Consider the following 19,729-nt stretch of genomic DNA (forward strand, 5'->3'; position numbering starts at 1 on the left):
ACTGTGCGTGAATCCCCCCCTGATATTGGTATGATCCGAGCTCAGGCACTAAGCGACTGAGCGAGGGGGCGGGGCAGCTGCTACCTGTTAGTGCGCTGTTGGAGAAACAGAGCCAGCCATACTAAGGAGAGCTTAAGTTTGACCAGGTACCAAAGCAAATCATTCGTACCGTACAAATAATGTAAATATGACGGTGCATCACGAAAGATTGATATCAAACTGATCACTTGACCAATATTACGTTACTCGCTCTTCAAGTGAATCAACAAATGGCGAAATGAAAAGCCGAACAAATGCTATTTTTTAGAGAGTCTTAGCTTACGTGTGTTTATTTCATATTTTCAGTTCTTACCCTCCCCGACTAATTCGGTTTCAGTTATGTACTGAGATATAAGAATGGACATTCGAGGGTTCTTTCAAAGAAAAAACTCAGGTAAATGTTATTTTATATATTATGCTTTGTATGTTGTTCAGTATATTTCTATGCAAAACAAGAGGGATTTCAGTACACAGCAGGATATTCACATTTGTAACCAGATATTTACATACACTTTAGGGAGAAAACATAAAACATTTTTACTGTACAACATCAATTTAGAGTAAACTTTTGTTTTAGATAAATATTGAAATATCTTTTGAATTAGTTAAATGTCAGAATAAAGAGAGACAGAGCTGTCTATTTTTTATCACTTTCATCAAATTTAGGAGTACATATACACTAAGTTTGTTAATTAATAAGAAACTCCAGACGATTCCATTCTGAGCTGAAGAAGCTTCTGATAGGTTAGTAGAGTCCATGTGAGTAAACTGGTGGCACAGCTGTGGATGCATATAAGGCAAAACACAGAGCCTGTTTCTGTGACATGGGAACATCAAGAGATGTCAACCAAAACACCAGGAAAAGAACTGTGGAGCTCCATAAGTGTGGCTCAGTTTGAATACAATTTGGTGCCATTTGCAATTAAGAAATACAGATAGTTTCTCTCTTTACTCTTAAAGTTAACAAATATGTTTTTTATATTTATCTAAAAAAATAAACATTTAGTCTGATTTGATGTTACAATTAAAAAAGTGTTTTTATCTGAAGAGTAAATATCTGGTTTCAACTGTATATTTGATGATTGTCAGCACAAAGAGAGAGAGAGGAACAGAGAGGGAGAGAGAGGGAGATGGAGAATGAGGACAGAACAGATGAACAAGAGCAGGTGAGACACACATGTTAGTCAAATGGTCGTTTGCCAAAAGGATCAGCGTATCATAGGTACTCATGTATCTCGTACCTAGTGTTTCTTTTTAGGTTTGCTATTTTTCAAATTCTATATTTATTAAGTTATGCAGGCTTGTTTGCACAACAAGGCCAAAATAATTATATAAACTTTTCTCAATCTAAATATTGTACTTTGGTAGATTTAAAAAAATAAGTGTAGTGCAGGTCTATGATGATTTTTAGTGCTACTATCATCTAGTTCTGATTCTGGTTCTGTCTTGGTTAAGTCCTCAGTAGTCCTGCTTTTGAACTGTTGTAGTCCTGTTTTAATTCTGGATCAGTTCTGCGTCTGGTTGAATTGGGGTTTAGTCCCTGTGTGTTGATACAGCCCCGACTTCGTTCTGTCTTGCTGCTTAATTAAAAAATTAGTTTAAGGTGTCCTGCATGTGTGATATATATATTTCCCTATATGAAGTCATTCTTTTTTGAACAAAACTCAAAACAGAGCCAATTAATCTTTCAGTCATTTCTAACCCCACCCCCCCCAAAAAAAAAAAATCCCACATGCATACTACCCTTTAGGGCTAAGCCCCGGGTGTTTCAAATGTCTGGCTCCGCCTCTGCTCAGAACAGCTGTTAAGGTTCATAACCTCAGCTCTGTGCGATGTTTTCCATGTGGTTAGCGGTTATGTAGCCATGTTAAAGTTTGTTCCATTTGTTGTAGCCACGTGTTTCATATTGGGTTGTTCTAGTGATGTAACAGCGTGCAGGAGTTTAGTGAAACTCCCACAGCACAGTAGCTGTTTCCAATGACCGCTGCAGAGCACTAACATACTGAAATTGGTTTGTAAAAAACAAACACACAACTAACATGTCTACTGTGCATTTTGACCTGGGAATATTGTCCGTTGACTCCATTCAGCTTGAGAGTTGCTTGACAGCAAGGCAGCAAGCAGAGCTTCAGAGCATCAGTCCACGAGACTGCAAGAAATGGAAATGCACTTCAAGAGAAAACAGTTGGAGATTGGGACAAAGGATGGGAAGAAACAGGAAAACTTGACACAGAGAGGCTGTGGTTGGTCCATGAGGAGAAAATAAAAGAACGTGGGGTTAAGTTCAGGACTAAAAGTATTAATTCTCAAGCTGCTGGGGTCCACATCTCTCTTTCCTTTCCTTGTGTGATGTTCACAAGAACATTAGTCTATTTCCTCTAGTTTCTGAGAAGAATATGGGAGAATATTTCTGGGACTAATGACCCAAAGGTGCCTGGACCCTGGATGGGAAATGGACTGATCTCTACAGTATCTGAGCTCAGGTGGCAGAGCAGGTCAGCCACTAATCAGAAGGTCGGTGGTTCGATCCCAGGCTGCCTCCTGGCTGCATGCCAAATATCCTTGGGCAAGATACTAACCCGTGTTTGCCTACTGGTGGTGGTCAGAGGGCCCGGTGGCGCCAGTGTCCGGCAGCCTCGCCTCTGTCAGTGCGCCCCAGGGCAGCTGTGGCTACAATGTAGCTGCCATCACCAGTGTGTGAATGGGTGGATGACTGAATGTAGTGTAAAGCGCTATCCGGTCTTTAAGTGATGACGTGACGAATCCTACTTCCGGGTCTAAAGTAGTCTGCGTTTAATATGGCTTTTGTGTTGTTAACATGTTTAATGTTTTGTATTTTCTTCTATTTGATCTCAAAAAGCTCCTAAAACAGTCAGTGATCACTGTTGACCTCCCTCGGCTTTTATTACCGCTAATCATTTATTTAAGCTCAGTTTTTAAAACCTTAGGATGTAACTACAGCCCAGCCCATGCAGCAGTATATGAATGACTAACCTCGTATTGTGGATGGATTATCTCAGTTGTTCTCCTGGCTGAAGTTTGGTCCTTTTACAGCATCCTGCCATGCGATTACATTTGTTCCTGACCACCGAGAACACTCACGTTAACTTTTATCGAGTGGAAAAAAAGTTAGCTTGTTTATATTATGCTAACATAGCTGTGTCGCTAGCGGTCACGTAGCACATCATTATATACCAGCTAGCCAAACTTCAGTAACCCTACAAACGTCACTGCTGTTTAGTTTTCTGTCTTCATTTATGCTGGAAGTGATAGCAGAGCTGTACATTTGAATTTGTTTCCAAAACCCCGCAGTCAGGACATGCTATATTGTATTTAGATAGAAGCTAGCGAGCTAACTCCCTGCTAACTTCTAACTCCGTTAAATGTCATAAATTCCGTTTTCATGGATGCCTGGATGTTAAACTCAATTGTTACACCTGGTAGAGCAGAACGCTGATCATTTTATTAAAGATGAAAGACTTTAGACAGTTTTTCAACTCTCAGTAATGCCACAGTGATCGTTTGATATATGGACCTGCAGCGGAGTTTAGACCCAGACACGGCTAGTGACGTCAAATTTACAAATTTGTCCTGGGACAAAGTGTAAATGTTGTCCCAGGGACATCGTGTAAATGTTGTCCCAGGGACATCGTGTAAATGTTGTCCCAGGGACATCGTGTAAATGTTGTCCCAGGGACATCGTGTAAATGTTGTCCCAGGGACATCGTGTGATAGCTTGTTAATAATGGAATGAAAATTATTGATTGTTATTAACTTGTGAAAAAGAAGTGTAACAAATCCACATGTTATGTTCTTACACCCTTACAGAAACTGTGACTCCTTCACAATGTCAGGTAAATGTCAACTCAAGTTGAATAATCAACCAATCAAGCCTTTTTAGCCTTTTTACATGCAATGTTACACGTACAACTGTCCCTGGGACATCATGTAGAAGTTGTCCCAGGGACATCATGTTAAAGTTGCCAGAGACATACCATATGAAAGTTTAGCTTCTTTTAGCCCCTGTTTGTTTTATATTATATATATATATATATTTTTAATATTATATTTAATATTTACATTGTATTGCAAAAAACCCCAAAACAAGTTAAAATGAATTAATTATTATTGACTAATTAAACCTTCGTTATTTTTCCACCAGAAATGGACGACAAAATTAGAAGAAGTGTTCTGAATGACGAAAAAAAAAGAACTGGAAAAGATACACAACTTTGTGTGCATGTGTCACAATGCCAGGAGGACCCATTCAGTGTTGTGTTAGAAAAATTGAACTCATTAACCCTTCATGGACATTATAAATGTTTAAATGTTGCCTCAGGTAAAGACAGGAAAAGAGACTATTACAAATTCAACTGCATCAGAGCTGGGAAAAAAGTCGAAACAGCTACACAGCAGTGGGCTGTAAGGCCTATGTTTCATTTAAAGTACTCAAATGTTGGAAAGACCACACAGTCATCGTGCAGCGTACATATGATAAGCATGATGGGCATGATCCTTCGGACCCAAAAGACGCACATTTCAACAATATTTCCAGTGACTTGAGGAGGAAGATTGAGGAACTGCTTTCCCTTGGAACTAAGCCAGCCATCATACTAACCGAATGTCATAAATCGGCCAAAGAACATGGACACAGAGATCTTCACAACAGAGAGCATTTTGTCACACCACGTGACATTGACAGTGTTAGAACCTGCATGATGAGGAAGAAGCACTTTAACTGTGGAGACAGTCAAAGTGTACATACCTTACTTAATGGAAAACATCAAGAACATGTTCTCTTCTATCAACCATACACATCTGACCAAGAACTAATGATTGTTTTGCAGACACCTGTAATGAAATCAAACATGGAGAACTATGCAAAACAGTTAGTATTTGTTGACACCACGCACTGCGTTAACCAGTATTCATTTCCCTTATTCACACTTGTTGTAAGAGATGATCATGGGCATGGAGTCCCTGTGGCCTATGCTATTGTCAGCAACGAAAGTCAGAAAACCCTGGAAACTGTTCTTGGAATAGTTTGTGAGCTTTTCACAACTTCCCCGAGGTAAATAATACATTGACAGCTATTAATTTTGAAATAATTCCTTTTCAAAAAAGTTATAACATGCCAGAATCTAATGCTATAGCTGCAGCATGGGCTGCAAAAAACTTTCCTTTCCAGTTGTTAAAGTTATTCCTATAGGCTGTATGCAGTATTTTATATATCTACTTGTGAGTTGAAATGTTTAATTTGGCATTGAAGTGGTGCTTTGAGATAGCAAAAACATTTTCATACTGTTTAATCTCATTTAGTGTTTTCTTTTTTTCTGTAGAGCATTTATGGTTGACAAAGACTTTGCGGAAATAAATGCTTTGCAGAAGGTTTTTCCAGAGTCAGCTATCCTTCTATGCTGGTACCATGTCTTGCAGGTAAACCACATTGTTTTCTTTTCACATTGTCTAAGATGCACCTGAAACACATTTTTACAACAGGGTCCTGTTGTTATGATTTGCCTCATTGTGATATTCACCTACTCAGGTTAATGAATATAAAGGGATAAAATGTTGAGTGACTTTGTCCATCCATTTAAGACCACAGTGCACTCATCTTCTGGTGGCTGCTTCCCAAAGCTCTTTTTGACATTTAAAAATATGTTTGCCTGGTTGATTTCTGTAATGCACAGGTCCTCTTGTCCAGTGAGTGACAAAGTTATTTTTGGATGTCAGCTTTCTTTTATGCTTTTTGTACAGCTGCTCCTCTGTCTCTCTCTCCAGATGAACTTTTTTTCTCTTACATTCACAGGCTGTTAATCGATGGCTTTCAAAATCTAAACACTAAACACTGTTACTTTAGTTTTGGCCTTCTTAGGCCTGTCAAGAATCATTGCGGGCAGTTTGGCTTTACGGCCCTAAAAAAGAAAAAGTGCAAACACCACAAGAGCAGAGAGAGACACACACACGCGCACAAAGTTAAATGCTTTTGTTTACATGGTGTAATTGTGTATATGTTGCAGCAAATGCACAACTTCCAGCCACATTGTCACTTCATTGATACGAGTAACCCGGATTTATTTCAGGTGACATCAAAATCACGAAATGTATACCTACCCCAATCAAACCTCTGAAAACATGAACTGACATGTTCTCTGCGTTGATTCTGCGCTTGATCTCGTCTTCTGTTATTGTGTAGGTTTTCTTTTTTGAGCTTGGTACAGATAAGCGACCATGCACTCTGTAAACTGTACTAGTTCCTTCTGAATCAGTTTGGAATTCTGTATCTGCATCGATCCTGTCAACATCACCAGCAGCAGCATTATCTGTACTCAGACTTGTGCCGTATACTTTCTTTTTCGTTGTCTTCAGTCTGTGTACCTTCATCTCTTTCAGTCTGTGTGCCTTCATCTCTGACTGTCAGTCCTCCTATCTCACTGTTACTTGTCGGTTTGCTGCAGATGTCCTCTCCCTTAGGAACTTTTCCTTTGTCATTCGCTGCCTGATGCTTTCCCTGATGACATTCTTCACTGGCTACTTCTATTGCTCCTCCTGTATAGCCACCCACTATGCTGCACAACTCCTTTCCCTCTGCTGTGCTGCACTGTGCTGTTACATAAAGAAGAATGATATAAACAGCACTATATCAATTTAATTGTGAAGAGAAATCCCCACAATACGACACAGTTATGTCTAAAATAGTTTTGTGTAAAAACTGGATCTTGAAACGTCCACTTTAATAACACAGTCCTGGTGTGCAAAGGCAAAATTACGAAAAAATTTTCACTTTAAACATTTTTGGACATTGTTTAGTTATATTGTGACTTACTCTCACAGAAGATACAGATGCCACAAACAGACTTTGAACAACGCATGTGCTTGTATGCACCACATTTCTGGCACTGCACCTGTGAATTAAAAAAAAAAGAAGAAGAAGAAATAAACAAACAAAAAACAAATGAACAAAGTCCATTATATAAACAATCTATATGGCTAAGGACATGTCATAGTGTACCCGGTCTTTGGCTGCAATCACACACCAGCACTGACTGCACTTCCTAGTTCGATCTGCAAAATATAATTTGTTTAAGTACAAGTTACATTTTCCAATGTTAGAGAAAAAGAAGGCGGCTAATTTTATCTTTACCTATTGAGGAAAATAAGTAGTGGCAAAGTCGGGACCTGAGCTTTGTGATTTCAGTGTTGTACTCCTCCACGTGTGTTTTACCGTCAATGGGAGATTGGGCAAACTAATAATTGACGAAGAAGAAAAAAAAAAAAAAGAACAAAAAGAATTAGATTAACAAAGAAATGTTTGTTTGTTTTTAACCCCCCCCCCCCCGAGAAAAAAAAACAGAGCAACCAAAGCAAAGCATTACTGCTGAAATGGTTCAATCTACAAAAAAAATTGAGATTTTACCATCCTGCCTCTAAGGCTTTAAAAACTGAATAGGCAAAAATGTAAACATTACTTATATAGGTTAAAGCTATAGTTTTCAGTACCATGACGACATGCACTCCACATGAGTTCCCATCCTGTTGATGTGGGTGGCTCACATGTGACAAGGTCCACTCTCCAGTGCAGCCTCTTGCTGAAGCAAATGAGCTGAGAGATCGCAGTTATTACAAATAAAAAGCATATAGAGAAATCAATAACCACGTTCAGTAATGATTTCAATTAAATTAAATATGTTATGTTAAATATGTTAATTAATTACCTCCAGTTTTTCAACACCGCACTTTTTCTGACCTCCGACTCGTCAAATGAATTCATATAGACTATGGTCCTCTTGGGTATGTCACAAAACTGTTTTGTAAAAAGATGGATATGGTAGGCTTGGGCCTTGAGCTTTCCTAATGAGGGACACTGAAAAGTATCATGCACTAGAGAGAGTGCAAAATCTGTGCAACTTACAAACAAGTTCCAGTGGCTGCCGTTTTCCAGACAGGCTCCAATCAATTTCTCATACATCTGAAAGATGTTTTTCTGGAAATAAAAAGAATGTGACAAGTATGTTTTTCTGTCAAGAATGACACTGCAAAACTGCGAAAGCTTGTCAGGTGAGACTTGTAATTAATTCTGCAGATACACAAACATATAGAAAGTGTCATTTTTTGTTTACATTAATTAATTTCTATAGTGTGTACAAAACAAATCAAGACCACAGACTCAACACGTACCACTCAATTTTTGGTGTTCTTTATCAGTTGGCCAAGACAAATGTTTTAATCTGTGTGCATTGCTTTTGAACAAGTCTTTACACAGAAAAGGTTTCAGAAAGGTATTTTTCAGGTTCTTCTGACAAGGCTTCAATTTTGGAAAATGCTGTTTGTTTATAGTGGCAACTTATAAACCCTTTGTGATAAGAACATAGTTACCACAGTCCAAGTCATACCTTCAAAAAGTATGCACTTTGTGCTCTTGTGGACCCATCCAAAATTTTTCCAGTGATTTGGCTTGGTATTGGATAAATGTGAGGGAAATTCTATAAAAATAACATAAATACATGTTTTCAAATACATTACAAAAAACGTAAACATGCTATGTCATTATGATCAAACAAGCTTTTCAACATACCTCACACTGCAAATAGATTAGACCATCTATTACCTTATAAAACAAATAAATAAATACATATAAATAAAAACAGAACTAAGGAATACGATTCATTAAGTAAATTGTACAATAAAGTGTATTTAAAGCAGAATTTAACATTAGTTTTATTACAACATAAAAGGATTTTTATGTCAAGAGGTACCTCATCTGAAATGTTAGTCTGGTCAAACAGGGATTTCAAACTTGAAATACCAATAGAGTTTGGTCCAGCTACTCCCACAAGGTAATCTGTGAGAAAGCATATGCTGTAGTCAACAGATATCGTTTTCTTTTTGCATGCTGCAACCATCATCCATTTCAGTCTTCTAGGAGCTTTGTCTGGTTGTAGTTCTTTTTTCTCCTCCTCTCCCCTCATCTATTAATTAAATTGTTTTCTGACCTTCCTAACTGTTTCCGACCTGTCTTCCCAATGTGATGTTTAAGCAATATATGTATGGTCAGAAGGGGGTGAAATTTTCATTGCAGTTGTACGTGTAACATTGCATGTGATAATAAAAGGCTTGATTGGTTGATTATTCAACTTGAGTTGACATTTACCTGACATTGTGAAGGAGTCACAGTTTCTGTAAGGGTGTAAGAACATAACATGTGGATTTGTTACACTTCATTTTCACAAGTTAATAACAATCAATAATTTTCATTCCATTATTAACAAGCTATCACACGATGTCCCTGGGACAACATTTATACAATGTCCCAGGGACAACATTTACACGATGTCCCAGGGACAACATTTACACGATGTCCCAGGGACAACATGTCACGGTGGTTAGAGAGTAGACTCAGGCGCGGAGCTCAGAAATAATGACAGTGCATTTATTTACAGTGCAGCAAGGTGACAACAGTTCAAATGTGCGACAGTGGTGATAGTGCGTCCCTCCTTCCGTGTAAGCCCGTGCGTAGTAATGAGTGCCCGTCTCTCCTCCAGGTGCTTCCCTTGTGTCCATGAATCCTCCGTCAATCCCTGGGTGAACACACACACACACGACAGCAGAATGAGTATGACGATCGGACAGCACTACAATAACGTTTAGCAACTCAACGACACTACCAGGCTTAGTGCAATACTCCAGCGCTGTCTGTCGCTCAGCCACACCATTAAGTAGCCCTGCTGAAGATGGAAGTTGATTGGCAGCAGCTGGTGGCTTGACTGTAGGTGTGGCAGCTCCGGGCGACAGCACCTCCGGGTCGAAGGTAGCCCGTTGCTAGGCTACCCCCCAACACATCACAGCAGAGCCGGAGGGGAAGACAGAGCGACAGGAGAGACACATACACACGCACACAGATATACACACACACACCGGCAGGTCGACCGGTCAGGGCACCGTCAGATCCTGATAGTATCCCCCCTCTAATGGGAGCCACCCGGCGACCTACCAAACTTGTCAGGGTGCCGGCGGCAGAACTCTCTCACCATGGCATCATCGAGAATCGCAGACCACGGCACCCAGGAACGCTCTTCCGGACCATACCCGTCCCAATCCACCAAAAACTGAAAACCCCTACCGCGGCGCCGGGCATCCATAATGCGGGTGATGGAGTACGCCGGGGCGCCGTCGATAATCCGGGCGGGTGGCGGGGGCCCGGGAGGCGGGCACAGCGGGCTGGTCCGAACAGGCCTCACCTGCGAGACATGAAAAACATTGTGAGTTCGCATGTTACAAGGCAGGCTCAACCGAACCGTCACCGGATTCAACACAGACTGGACAGGAAACGGGCCAATGAACCGAGGAGCAAGCTTCCTAGATTCAGTCCTGAGAGAAACATGCTTGGTCGAGAGCCACACCCGCTGGCCCACCTGGTAGTCCGGTGCCGGGACGCGGCGGCGATCGGCCAGTCTCTTGTTCAGGGCCGCCGTCCTCAAGAGGGCTGCCCTAGCGGCGCGCCACGCTCTCCGACAGCGCCGCATGTGGAGCTGGACCGAAGGAACGGCCAACTCTCCCTCAGAGATGGAAAGAAGCGGGGGCTGATAACCCAAGGACGCCTCGAACGGGGACACACCGGTGGCCGCCGACGTACTGGAGTTGTACGCATATTCCACCCATGCGAGCTGCCCGCTCCACGTCGATTGGTTGGAGGAGATTACACAGCGCAGCATAGCCTCCAGTGCCTGATTAGCCCGTTCCGTCTGGCCGTTGGTCTGGGGATGGAAACCCGAGGACAGGCTGACCTGAGCCCCCAGCTCCGCACAGAACTCCCGCCACACCCGGGACGTGAACTGGGGACCACGATCAGACACGATGTCCCGATGAATGCCATGGAGCCGAAAAACATGCTGGGTGAGAAGGCGAGCCGTCTCCAGAGCAGAAGGAAGCTGCGGCAGGGCTACAAAGTGGGCAGCCTTGGAAAACCGGTCAACAATAGTGAGCACAGCAGTGTTGCCTGAGGACGGAGGCAGTCCCGTAACAAAGTCCAGAGCAATATGCGACCAGGGACGCATGGGAACAGGCAAAGGGCGTAGGAGGCCAGCACGCGGCGAGGTTGGCATCTTGTTCGCAGCACACACAGGACAAGCCGCCACGTATTCCCCAGCATCCCGCAACAGAGAGGGCCACCAAAACAACCGGCGCAGGAAAGAGACGGTGCGGTTCTTACCCGGATGGCAGGCAAAATGGGCGGTGTGAGCCCACTGAAGCACCTTACCGCGGGCCGACGCAGGAACAAACAGCTTGCCCCCCGGGCCCGTGCCAGGATCCGGCTCCCGCCGCTGGGCGTCCCGCACAACCCGCTCAATCTCCCAGGTCAAAGCGCCGACGAAACAAGAGGGAGGCAAGATGGGCAAGTCCTCCCCATCGCCCCCGGCCTCAGGCGCAAACTGTCGAGACAGTGCATCAGCCTTGGCGTTGCGAGACCCGGGCCTGTAAGTGATGGAAAGGTCAAAGCGAGCGAAGAACAGGGCCCACCTGGCCTGTCGGGCGTTAAGGCGCTTCGCAGCCCGGAGGTACGCCAAATTCCTGTGGTCAGTCCACACCACCACTGGATAACTGTTCCCCTCCAGCCAGTGACGCCATTCCTCCAGGGCCATTTTAACAGCGAGAAGCTCCCGGTCACCAACATCATAATTCCGCTCTGCGGGCGACAACCGGCGAGAAAAAAAGGCACAGGGACGCATCTTACCGGCCACCCGCTGCGAGAGAACGGCCCCCACCCCCGAGTCAGAAGCATCCACCTCCACGAAGAATGGGAGCTCCAGGTCAGCCTGCACCAGCACAGGCGCAGACGAAAACAGAGCCTTCAGTTGAGCGAAAGCCCGCTGAGCGTCCAGAGACCACTGAAACGACAACCTGGGAGAGGTAAGGGCAGTCAGAGGCAAGGCAATCCTGCTAAAGTTGCGAATGAAGCGCCTGTAGAAGTTGGCAAAACCCAGAAACTGCTGCAACTCCCTGCGATTCCTAGGCACCGGCCACTCAACCACCGCCTTGACCTTAGCTGGGTCCGCACGCAGCCGCCCCTGTTCCACCACAAAGCCCAGGAAAGACACAGTTGGAACATGGAACTCACATTTCTCAGCCTTCACAAACAGGCGATTCTCCAATAAGCGCTGCAGCACGAGCCGCACATGCTCCACATGTTCCGCCGGGCTCCGGGAAAACACAAGGATGTCATCTAGGTAGACAAAAACACAGTGGTTAATGAGATCACGCAGCACATCATTAATCATAGCCTGGAAAACAGCAGGGGCATTAGCGAGCCCAAAAGGCATCACCAGGTACTCGAAATGCCCAAGGTGAGTGTTGAACGCTGTCTTCCATTCATCCCCCTCGCGAATCCGCACCAGGTGGTAAGCATTGCGGAGGTCCAATTTGGAAAAAACCGTGGCGCCCTGGAGAAGCTCAAAGGCGGACGCCAGCAAGGGCAAGGGGTACTTGTTCTTGATCGTGATCTTATTCAAACCCCGGAAATCGATACACGGCCGGAGCGACCTGTCCTTCTTCGCGACAAAGAAAAAGCCCGCGCCCAAAGGGGAAGTGGAGGGTCGAATGATGCCGGCCGCCAAGGAGTCATTAATGTACCGTTCCATCGACTCCCGCTCGGGCTTGGAGATGCTATAAAGCCGACCGGTGGGCAAGGGGGCGCCGGGAATCAAATCAATGCCACAGTCGTACAGGCGATGGGGCGGAAGCGAAGAGGCTTTGTCCTTGCTAAAAACCTGGGCCAGGTCATGACACTCAGGCGGAACACCAGACAAATCAGGAGGCGCAACAGGCTCCGCGGGGCCAGCGACCATCGCACCAAAAGTCGCGGAGCGCAAGCACACAGCGTGACACCGACCGCTCCACCCCGAAATACGGCCCGTGGCCCAGTCGATCTGCGGATTATGTTGTTGCAGCCAGGGATAGCCCAATACAAGGGGAGCATCAGGAGATTTAACACGATGTCCCTGGGACAACATTTACACTTTGTCCCAGGGACAACATTTACACAATGACCCAGGACAAATTTGTAAATTTCTGGATTACTGTTAATCTCCATAGAATCAAGAACTCCTGTCCAGTTTCACAGCTATGGACCAGTTAATTATGTTTCCAGGTGATAGTTTGACTCATAGATTCAGCACACAACCATAAGTCTAGGCCTTTTAGTCCAGATTCTCTTCACTTATGTTTGTAAAATGATCAGGGAAGCTACTGCAATTTTGCCTGACCCAACCCCCGGGCCATGAAACACCCAAAAAGTTGGGGAACGCTGGTCTAGAGAACACTGGTTAGCTAATGCTGTCGTCAAGTAGCCTATCGCTAGCAAACAAACAGCAAGCCAAGTGAGGAACATATGTATAATGCTTACCGTTTATTAAAGAAAAGTATCCTAAATTGACTTCAAATTCGGTGGCGGCGGTTTCTCGCTTCTTCACTTGTATTTCGAAATACTCGAAGGCGGGTATTTCGAAGTCGCAAAGGAATGACGTCACAAGAAGGTGATTGGTCACTTGCAATGTTGAACCTGGAACAACATTAATTATGATGATGTGGGAACAACGCTGACACGAGGAAATCAGATCGTCCAATTGTTCGAGCCGTGTTTCCGAAGTAACAAAGAGGCGACGGATGGCCTGGATTGCAGCCATTCAAAGACCAAATATAACGTCCCAGAACCCTCCAGCTCACAGGTTAGTCTGCTCCAAGCATTCCCACACAGGTCAGTCTGCTGTTGTAGTTAATGCGTCATTTTTCTTAACATAATTGGTGATATAGGTTACAAGCAAGTCTGGCGCTGAACAGAAATTGTCGCTCCTTTGTTTATTGTGCATAAATAGTGAATTGTCCTGACACAATATTGCGTTTCGCTTCTGTTATTATGGTACATTGACAAAAACATATACTTTTATTCACAGGATAAAACAGTTGTTTTGTATCACTAATTGTCCAGTACGATTACAGCATACAATATTGTTGTCACTGCTACATTTCTGTGATGCTACCAGAAATTATTTCCACTGCTAATTAATTACCGTTGAGCTCAAAGGTCCTATTAATAAACGGTTAACGAATGTGTATTTATGGCGACGATTTGTGAGACCGGTAAACTTACCTTTGTTCGTACGATGGTCTTTACTTTCTTTCGTCTTTCGTTCTTTTTTTTTTTTTTTTTTTTGGCCTGTCCCGTTTGGCTCTTTTGCATCAGAATTGTTGTCTAAAGGCAAAGAAAGATGCCCAACGGATTTACTTTACCAAACTGACCATCCCAGCCTTGCCGTAATGGTCCATTTGATTCACCTTTTATTGTTTATTTTATTTTCACTTAATGAATACGGGACAGACTTGACTGGGGGAAAGAAGGGGAGAAAGAAAGAGGGAAAGAGAAACAGCTGAGAAGAGGGACGAGGGAGAAGGGCAAAAAACAAAAACCAACAGAATGAGCAGAGAAAAAAAAATGCATATATCAATCACCTGGATCACCTGCTGAGAAAGAAAAAAGAAAGCAAGCAGAAGAGAACAAGAGTAATAGAATAAACAACATCACAATGATATATGGGAATATGACAGTAAATACTAAATGTTAAACATTATTGTGCAGCACATAAGATCAACAGAACACAGTGTGCTTTGAGGTAGGAGCCAAAAAGGGTGTAGTTTGTGGGTGTGATCACCCGTGTGTACACCTGTGAGCATGGACGCGCTTGTTTTTTGTTTTTTTAAAAGGTTCCTTCATGTAATAATCTGCTAGAGGGTGTGGGGGGGCCACAGCCCCATCCTCCAGGGCGTTAAGCAGGTGTGGAGGAGATCAAAACTCCAGACATCCAGAGGCCCCCAGAACACAAGAGACCAAGGAAGACCAACAGAGGGGCAGCTGCGCCACTGTCCCAGAAAGAGCTGAGGAGAGTCCCAGATGAGGGCTCACTCAGCAGCCGCGGAGCAGAAGCCAGGGGGAGTTGCAGTGACGCGCCCGTGAGCTCCGCCGGCAGCCAGCTGCGCCTGAGTGACCGAGCCCCAGGCCGAGAGGCCGGGGGCACCCCACCTCCGAAGTGGCCCGAGCGAGCCCCAGGCTCCAGGCCCCGATAAGCGGCCGCCAAGGAGTGAGCCGGTGTGTACCTGGACGCCCATCGCCAGACACAAAGAACCACCAACGCACCGACACCTGAGGGAGTCCGCCACTGGCAGGGGAAGTGGTGGTAGGGGGAGATAGGCCTCCAAACCTTGGAGGGCCTGAGATGTCCCCAGAGAGGTGGCGCCTGACACCCAACCTGACATATAGACACAGACATACAGGCACACACAGATACAAACATCCATTCCCACCCTCATGCTCTCATATGCACTTACTCCACACTCAACCAACGTGGAGACAGACATAAAGAGACGTTGTACACACGATCACACTCCCCAAGCGTACTCTACAAACCGGGTCTAGGTACCCTTGCCCCTGGAGGGGGGAACTGCACCCAGACCCAGGTGGTGTTTCCCTTTTCCCTGCGGTGGGGGGAGGCAGACCGCCCCGACTCCGCAGCAGCAGGAAGGCTCCACACTCCAGACCGCAGTCGGACGGCCAACTCCTCCTCCTAGTCCTAGCCCCCCTGCTCCAGCAGGTCGCAGAGAACGGGGGTGAGAGAAGACTCCGAACCTCCCTCCACCCGCTCATTGTAGTGTTGATGCATGTGTGTTCTAAGGTGCATTTAAAACCCAGGAGGGCTTGGAGCTACCTGCCAGAGAGCAGCAGGTAAGCGCATGGTCCCTCCTGCTAGCCCTCAATGTCTACGTGTATTTAAAATTGAGAGGTGGGCAACGACGCCAGGGGTGGGGTGTACACCCTGATGGTACTTTGGACTCCGTGTATCGTGCCCACCCCCAAGATCCTATATGTATGTGTAATGAGAGTGTGAGTAATGTGAATGTCTAAGTTGTGGGATAAAATTGAGGCAGAGGCAGCCAGAAGGGGACAGAGGGGGGGGGTAGCCTCCTCTGCACCCTACTCCAAGGCCCTGCATGTGTGGGTGGTTGTGGTGGAGCGGGAAGAGGGAGGCAGCTGGAGATGGGGAGGGAAGGAAGGGAGGGGCAAGTGACCCCTCCCTGGGGCCAGCTCCCCCGCTGACCCCAGTAGGCACCCCCATACTCCGCGACCCGCCAGGGAAAGGGGGCCCAGGCCCATCCAGACCGGGCCCAGTGCAGCAGCGCCGCCCGGCCCCACAGAGCCCGGGACAGTCCACCCAACCCCACCACAGAGAAAACTGCACCCACCCCACCATCCACTCATCTTCCAGACTACATAAGACAATAAACACCCAGGCTGAGATCTTCCTCCACCTCTCCTGTGTCTCCCCCTCCTGCAGAGGGAGCTCCTGAGGAGAGGAAAGCTCCTGCAAGATGTGACAATCTCCCCCACCAGTTGAAGAGCCCCCCAGGTGGCTCGACGCACCGGCGGCACCCTGCTCCAGGGCTGGGCCCCCATGCACCCACCCGCCCACAACCCCGGCAACACACCAACCAGGACCCAAGCCCCCGAGGCCCGGTCCGGGTCCCAGCCCAGAGACGGAGCGCCCCCAGAACCTCACGCCCATCCCGGACCCACCCAGGGGCAGCCAGGCTACCAGGTCAGTAACCCACGTCCGTCAGCACAGACCCTCCCCTAGCCCCGCTGCACGCAGCCGCGAGGAAACAGTCACCGGAGAGCCAACAGAGCCCCTAACCGGACATGACCGCTACCCCGGGTTGAGCCCCCCAAGGAAGATGCCTCCGGGGAACCCCCCGACGCCCTAAGCCTGTCCCTACCCCCACACCAATCACAACAGTGAAGGCGGGACCAAACTATGACCCCCCACCCCCACTAGGTGATGGAGCTGATCAAAGGAGCCCAGAGCAATTGATCTGATGTGGTGGCAGAGGCTGTATCAAGACTAATGTAATCTAATAGATAATTTCTATATTGGTTAGAATTAAGATTATTTTTATTTTTCCAGTTCATGAGGACTGTTTTCTTGGCTATGCATAGGGCAGTGAAAACCATATGGGCTATATTCTTTTCTGAAGTGACATTATCTAAGCTGCCCAACAAACACACTAAGGGGGAAGTTGGAATGTTACATTTCAGACACTTCGATAAGTCTTCACATATCTCGCGCCAAAACTTCTGAACTGGTGGACAGAACCAAAGAGCGTGGATATAATTGTCCGGTGAATTGGTTTGGCAGTGTGAGCAGTTGTTGGTAGACGTAAAGCCCATCTTGAACATCCGATGACCTGTATAGTGCACTCTATGTAGTATTTTGTATTGAATTAATTGAAGACTGGGATTTCTAATTAGATGAAAGGTTTTTAAGCAAATCTGAGACCAGAAGTTTAGGTCTAAGTTAACTGATAAATCCGCTTCCCATTTTGCAATAGGAAGTGATATTGATTCATCTGTTTTAGAAAGCATTCTGTATATTTTGGATAGTAATTTGGGGGGTTTAAGAGTAAGAAATTGAACCACACTTGGTGGTGTTTGTAGTTCAACTTGACCGTTCTACACGGTGCATTTCAAGGTCCTATACCCATCCGTCAGTAAACTGTACCTGGGCTTGTTGCAGTGACCTGAAGTTACTAAACTTCATGAGTGTATGCACTCACTCCAAGAACCGTGTAATTATAAATATGAGTGTGGTGAAAGTTGGGCAGCACGCTAACGTCTTTTGTCCCTCTGTGTGCTCGTGAGGGTCTGACCCTTTCACTCCTTTGATTTTTTCCTCGTATCTTTTCTTTGACTTTTCATCAAGTCTGTCTTTGTACGGACCGGCATTGTTCTCCTTCGTTTTGTACATACCTTTTTGGGGGGCAAAGAAAAAGCAAGAATTTATTGGAACCGAAGAATGAACGTTTTGCGGTGCTGCAAATGCTTGCATTTGATGCGGTACTTGGATTGTTTTGCCACGAGTTCCCGGCATGCAATGCGCGAAAGTCACGTGGTCTGTCAATCTCTATACAAATGCAGGCCATTTACCATTTAAGACTCATTTATTGAGATTGTCTTTTACTTAGATCTGTGCTGTGTTGAGACAGCGCCGGTCTCTGCGATTGTTTTGGTCCTGGTAGAGATCACGCTGAGATGTTTCCATGTTTTACACAATCCTTTTATTACCGTTATTCTTACAGATGCATGTGGAGATCAGCACACTGCAGTCCTATGCTGAAGGCTGACCTAAAGAACACAACAGTTACAGTCTCTCTCCCTAGTAACTGGATCCTTGTGTTTAGTTAAGCTCCGCCTTTGTGCCCAAGGAACGTTTATTTCTCTGTTTTAGTTCGAGTTACTCGTTTTCGGTCGGGTGTAGATATCTCCTGACTGAATAAAGATTCTTGAACTGATTACGGTGTCTCGCTGTGTTGCCTGGGTTCTGCACTTGAGCCCTTCATCATTTGTTTGCTAAACTGTCAGTTGTGGTCATCTTCCTGATGCACTGCATCCGTCTCCGCCCAACTTCTATCCACTTAGCGTGCAGTCTCAGGGTGCTGGACCTCGGGTGAAAGGAGTTTCCTGGTTATGATGTCAGTGGCTTCTATCTTCTCCTTTGGTCAGCTGATTATCCCAGCAGGGTGCCTGATCACCAGATCTTGTTCTTCCTGTTCAGCTGACTCCTCAGGACTTGCCTGACCCTCTGCAGGTACTTGGTGGTTGCAGCTTTCCTAGCGACCTCTTCATGGTTCCCCTTTGCCTGTGGGATTCCCAGGTTCTTGTGGCTGCCCTCTATGTCTGCAATGTTGCCCTCTGGTACTTTAATCCCCTCTGTCACGGTACTGGATCTGTGACCCAGTACGTGTAATTCTGATTAAAGTTTTATTTTCTCCCCAACCAATCACAGCAGATGGCCCCGCCCCTCCCTGAGCCTGGTTCTGCTGCAGGTTTCTTCCTGTTAAAAGGGAGTTTTTCCTTCCCACTGTCGCCAAAGTGCTGCTCATAGGGGGTCATATGATTGTTGGGTTTTCTCTGTATGGATTACTGTCGGGTCCACACACAGAGTATCATGACAGCTTTAAATCAGAAGTACTTGACTCCCTGGCATAATTCTCAAACAGGTACCTTAAAGCTGGGGAAACTGACCCTCGCCAGCCTACAGTGAAACACAGTGATGTGGAAATCTTCACCTTCTGCTGTGGAAATCCAAATCACATCACAAGCCCCTGTCAGTCGAGCTGGCGCTGATCACAAGAGCCAACTTTCATCATAAGTGTCTTTATGTCCGTCCAAATTGGGATTTCCTGTTGGTGACCTGGCTGAACACTGGTGAGCATCTCCATTGTCCAGCACACCGTTTCTTTGTTGGTACATCAAAGCCATAGCTGGACTGGGCCAATGGCCAGTCCAGGTGGGCCGATGGTGATTTTCTGTTTTTATGGGCCGATGGGTTTTGTCTTTTTTTTTTTTTTTCGTTTTTTCCCGTAATGGTATAAACACTGAAAGGTGGTGGATTGGCCAGATGCTGGGAGATGTGTAAAAATAACTCAGTTGTTTGGCTATTGCGGAGCTTCCACAGATTCAGTAACATTAGCAAGTGGTGGAAGCAGCAGGTGCAACACGCTGGCAGGTGGATGACGGAAAGGCAGGAGGAGCAGAGACCCGAGGCGGTGAACCGAACTTCAGGTAAGAAGTTATGACCTGCAGTCTCTC

General features: G+C 45.6%; 3 protein-coding genes across 7 annotated transcripts in view; 2 read left to right on the top strand and 1 right to left on the bottom strand.

Moving 5' to 3' along the window:
* The first annotated feature begins 2,062 nt into the window (after positions 1–2,062).
* LOC146631355 (uncharacterized) lies at positions 2,063–15,774 on the top strand. Of its 3 annotated transcripts, XR_014906244.1 has the most exons (6): positions 2,063–2,553; positions 3,868–3,893; positions 4,202–5,110; positions 5,379–5,475; positions 9,582–11,117; positions 15,169–15,774. XR_014906244.1 is itself a non-coding variant. In XM_085355333.1 (5 exons), the coding sequence occupies exon 5, from the start codon at positions 10,008–10,010 to the stop codon at positions 11,037–11,039; it is 1,032 nt and encodes a 343-aa protein (XP_085211459.1). In that variant the 5' UTR covers positions 2,063–2,553; positions 3,868–3,893; positions 4,202–5,110; positions 5,379–5,475; positions 9,582–10,007; the 3' UTR covers positions 11,040–13,011. The 3 variants fall into 3 exon arrangements, 1 of the variants encoding a protein (XP_085211459.1); XM_085355333.1 differs by lacking the exon at positions 15,169–15,774 and having other exon boundaries at positions 9,582–13,011; XR_014906245.1 differs by lacking the exons at positions 2,063–2,553; positions 3,868–3,893; positions 4,202–5,110; positions 5,379–5,475 and having other exon boundaries at positions 9,545–11,117.
* LOC146631356 (uncharacterized) lies at positions 5,989–9,160 on the bottom strand. The gene is made up of 10 exons (XM_085355332.1): positions 8,796–9,160; positions 8,615–8,647; positions 8,433–8,522; positions 7,952–8,023; positions 7,755–7,843; positions 7,540–7,642; positions 7,184–7,286; positions 7,052–7,104; positions 6,866–6,944; positions 5,989–6,645 (listed from the first exon to the last, which is right to left on the bottom strand). Exons 1-10 carry the CDS (start codon positions 9,006–9,008, stop codon positions 6,359–6,361), a joined length of 1,122 nt encoding a protein of 373 aa, XP_085211458.1. The 5' UTR covers positions 9,009–9,160; the 3' UTR covers positions 5,989–6,358.
* Positions 15,775–19,510: 3,736 nt separating the features above from the next.
* tmem63bb (transmembrane protein 63Bb) overlaps positions 19,511–19,729 on the top strand; it is a 35,336-nt gene continuing 35,117 nt past the window's right edge. Inside the window, exon 1 of one of the 3 annotated variants that reach the window (XM_085355325.1) lies at positions 19,511–19,702. In XM_085355325.1, the coding sequence (XP_085211451.1) occupies positions 19,549–19,702 (154 nt within the window). In that variant the 5' untranslated portion in view covers positions 19,511–19,548. The remainder of the gene's footprint in view (positions 19,703–19,729) is intronic. The other 2 variants (XM_085355326.1, XM_085355331.1) reach the window with 2 other exon arrangements.

This window comes from Diplotaxodon limnothrissa, linkage group LG6, assembly GCF_057381915.1.
Source record: "Diplotaxodon limnothrissa isolate DT_005_m linkage group LG6, D_limnothrissa_male_GT1.1, whole genome shotgun sequence".
NCBI lineage: Eukaryota > Metazoa > Chordata > Actinopteri > Cichliformes > Cichlidae > Diplotaxodon > Diplotaxodon limnothrissa.

Coding starts and splice junctions, on each gene's coding strand:
- LOC146631355 (XM_085355333.1), top strand. CDS start 10,008: ATGGGAGCCACCCGGCGACCTACCAAACTTGTCAGGGTGCCGGCGGCA.
- LOC146631356 (XM_085355332.1), bottom strand. CDS start 9,008: ATGAGGGGAGAGGAGGAGAAAAAAGAACTACAACCAGACAAAGCTCCT. Junction 8,024..8,432: donor AAAGTGCATACTTTTTGAAG/GTATGACTTGGA, acceptor TTTTATTTCCAG/AAAAACATCTTTCAGATGTA. Junction 7,844..7,951: donor GCAGCCACTGGAACTTGTTT/GTAAGTTGCACA, acceptor TTTACAAAACAG/TTTTGTGACATACCCAAGAG.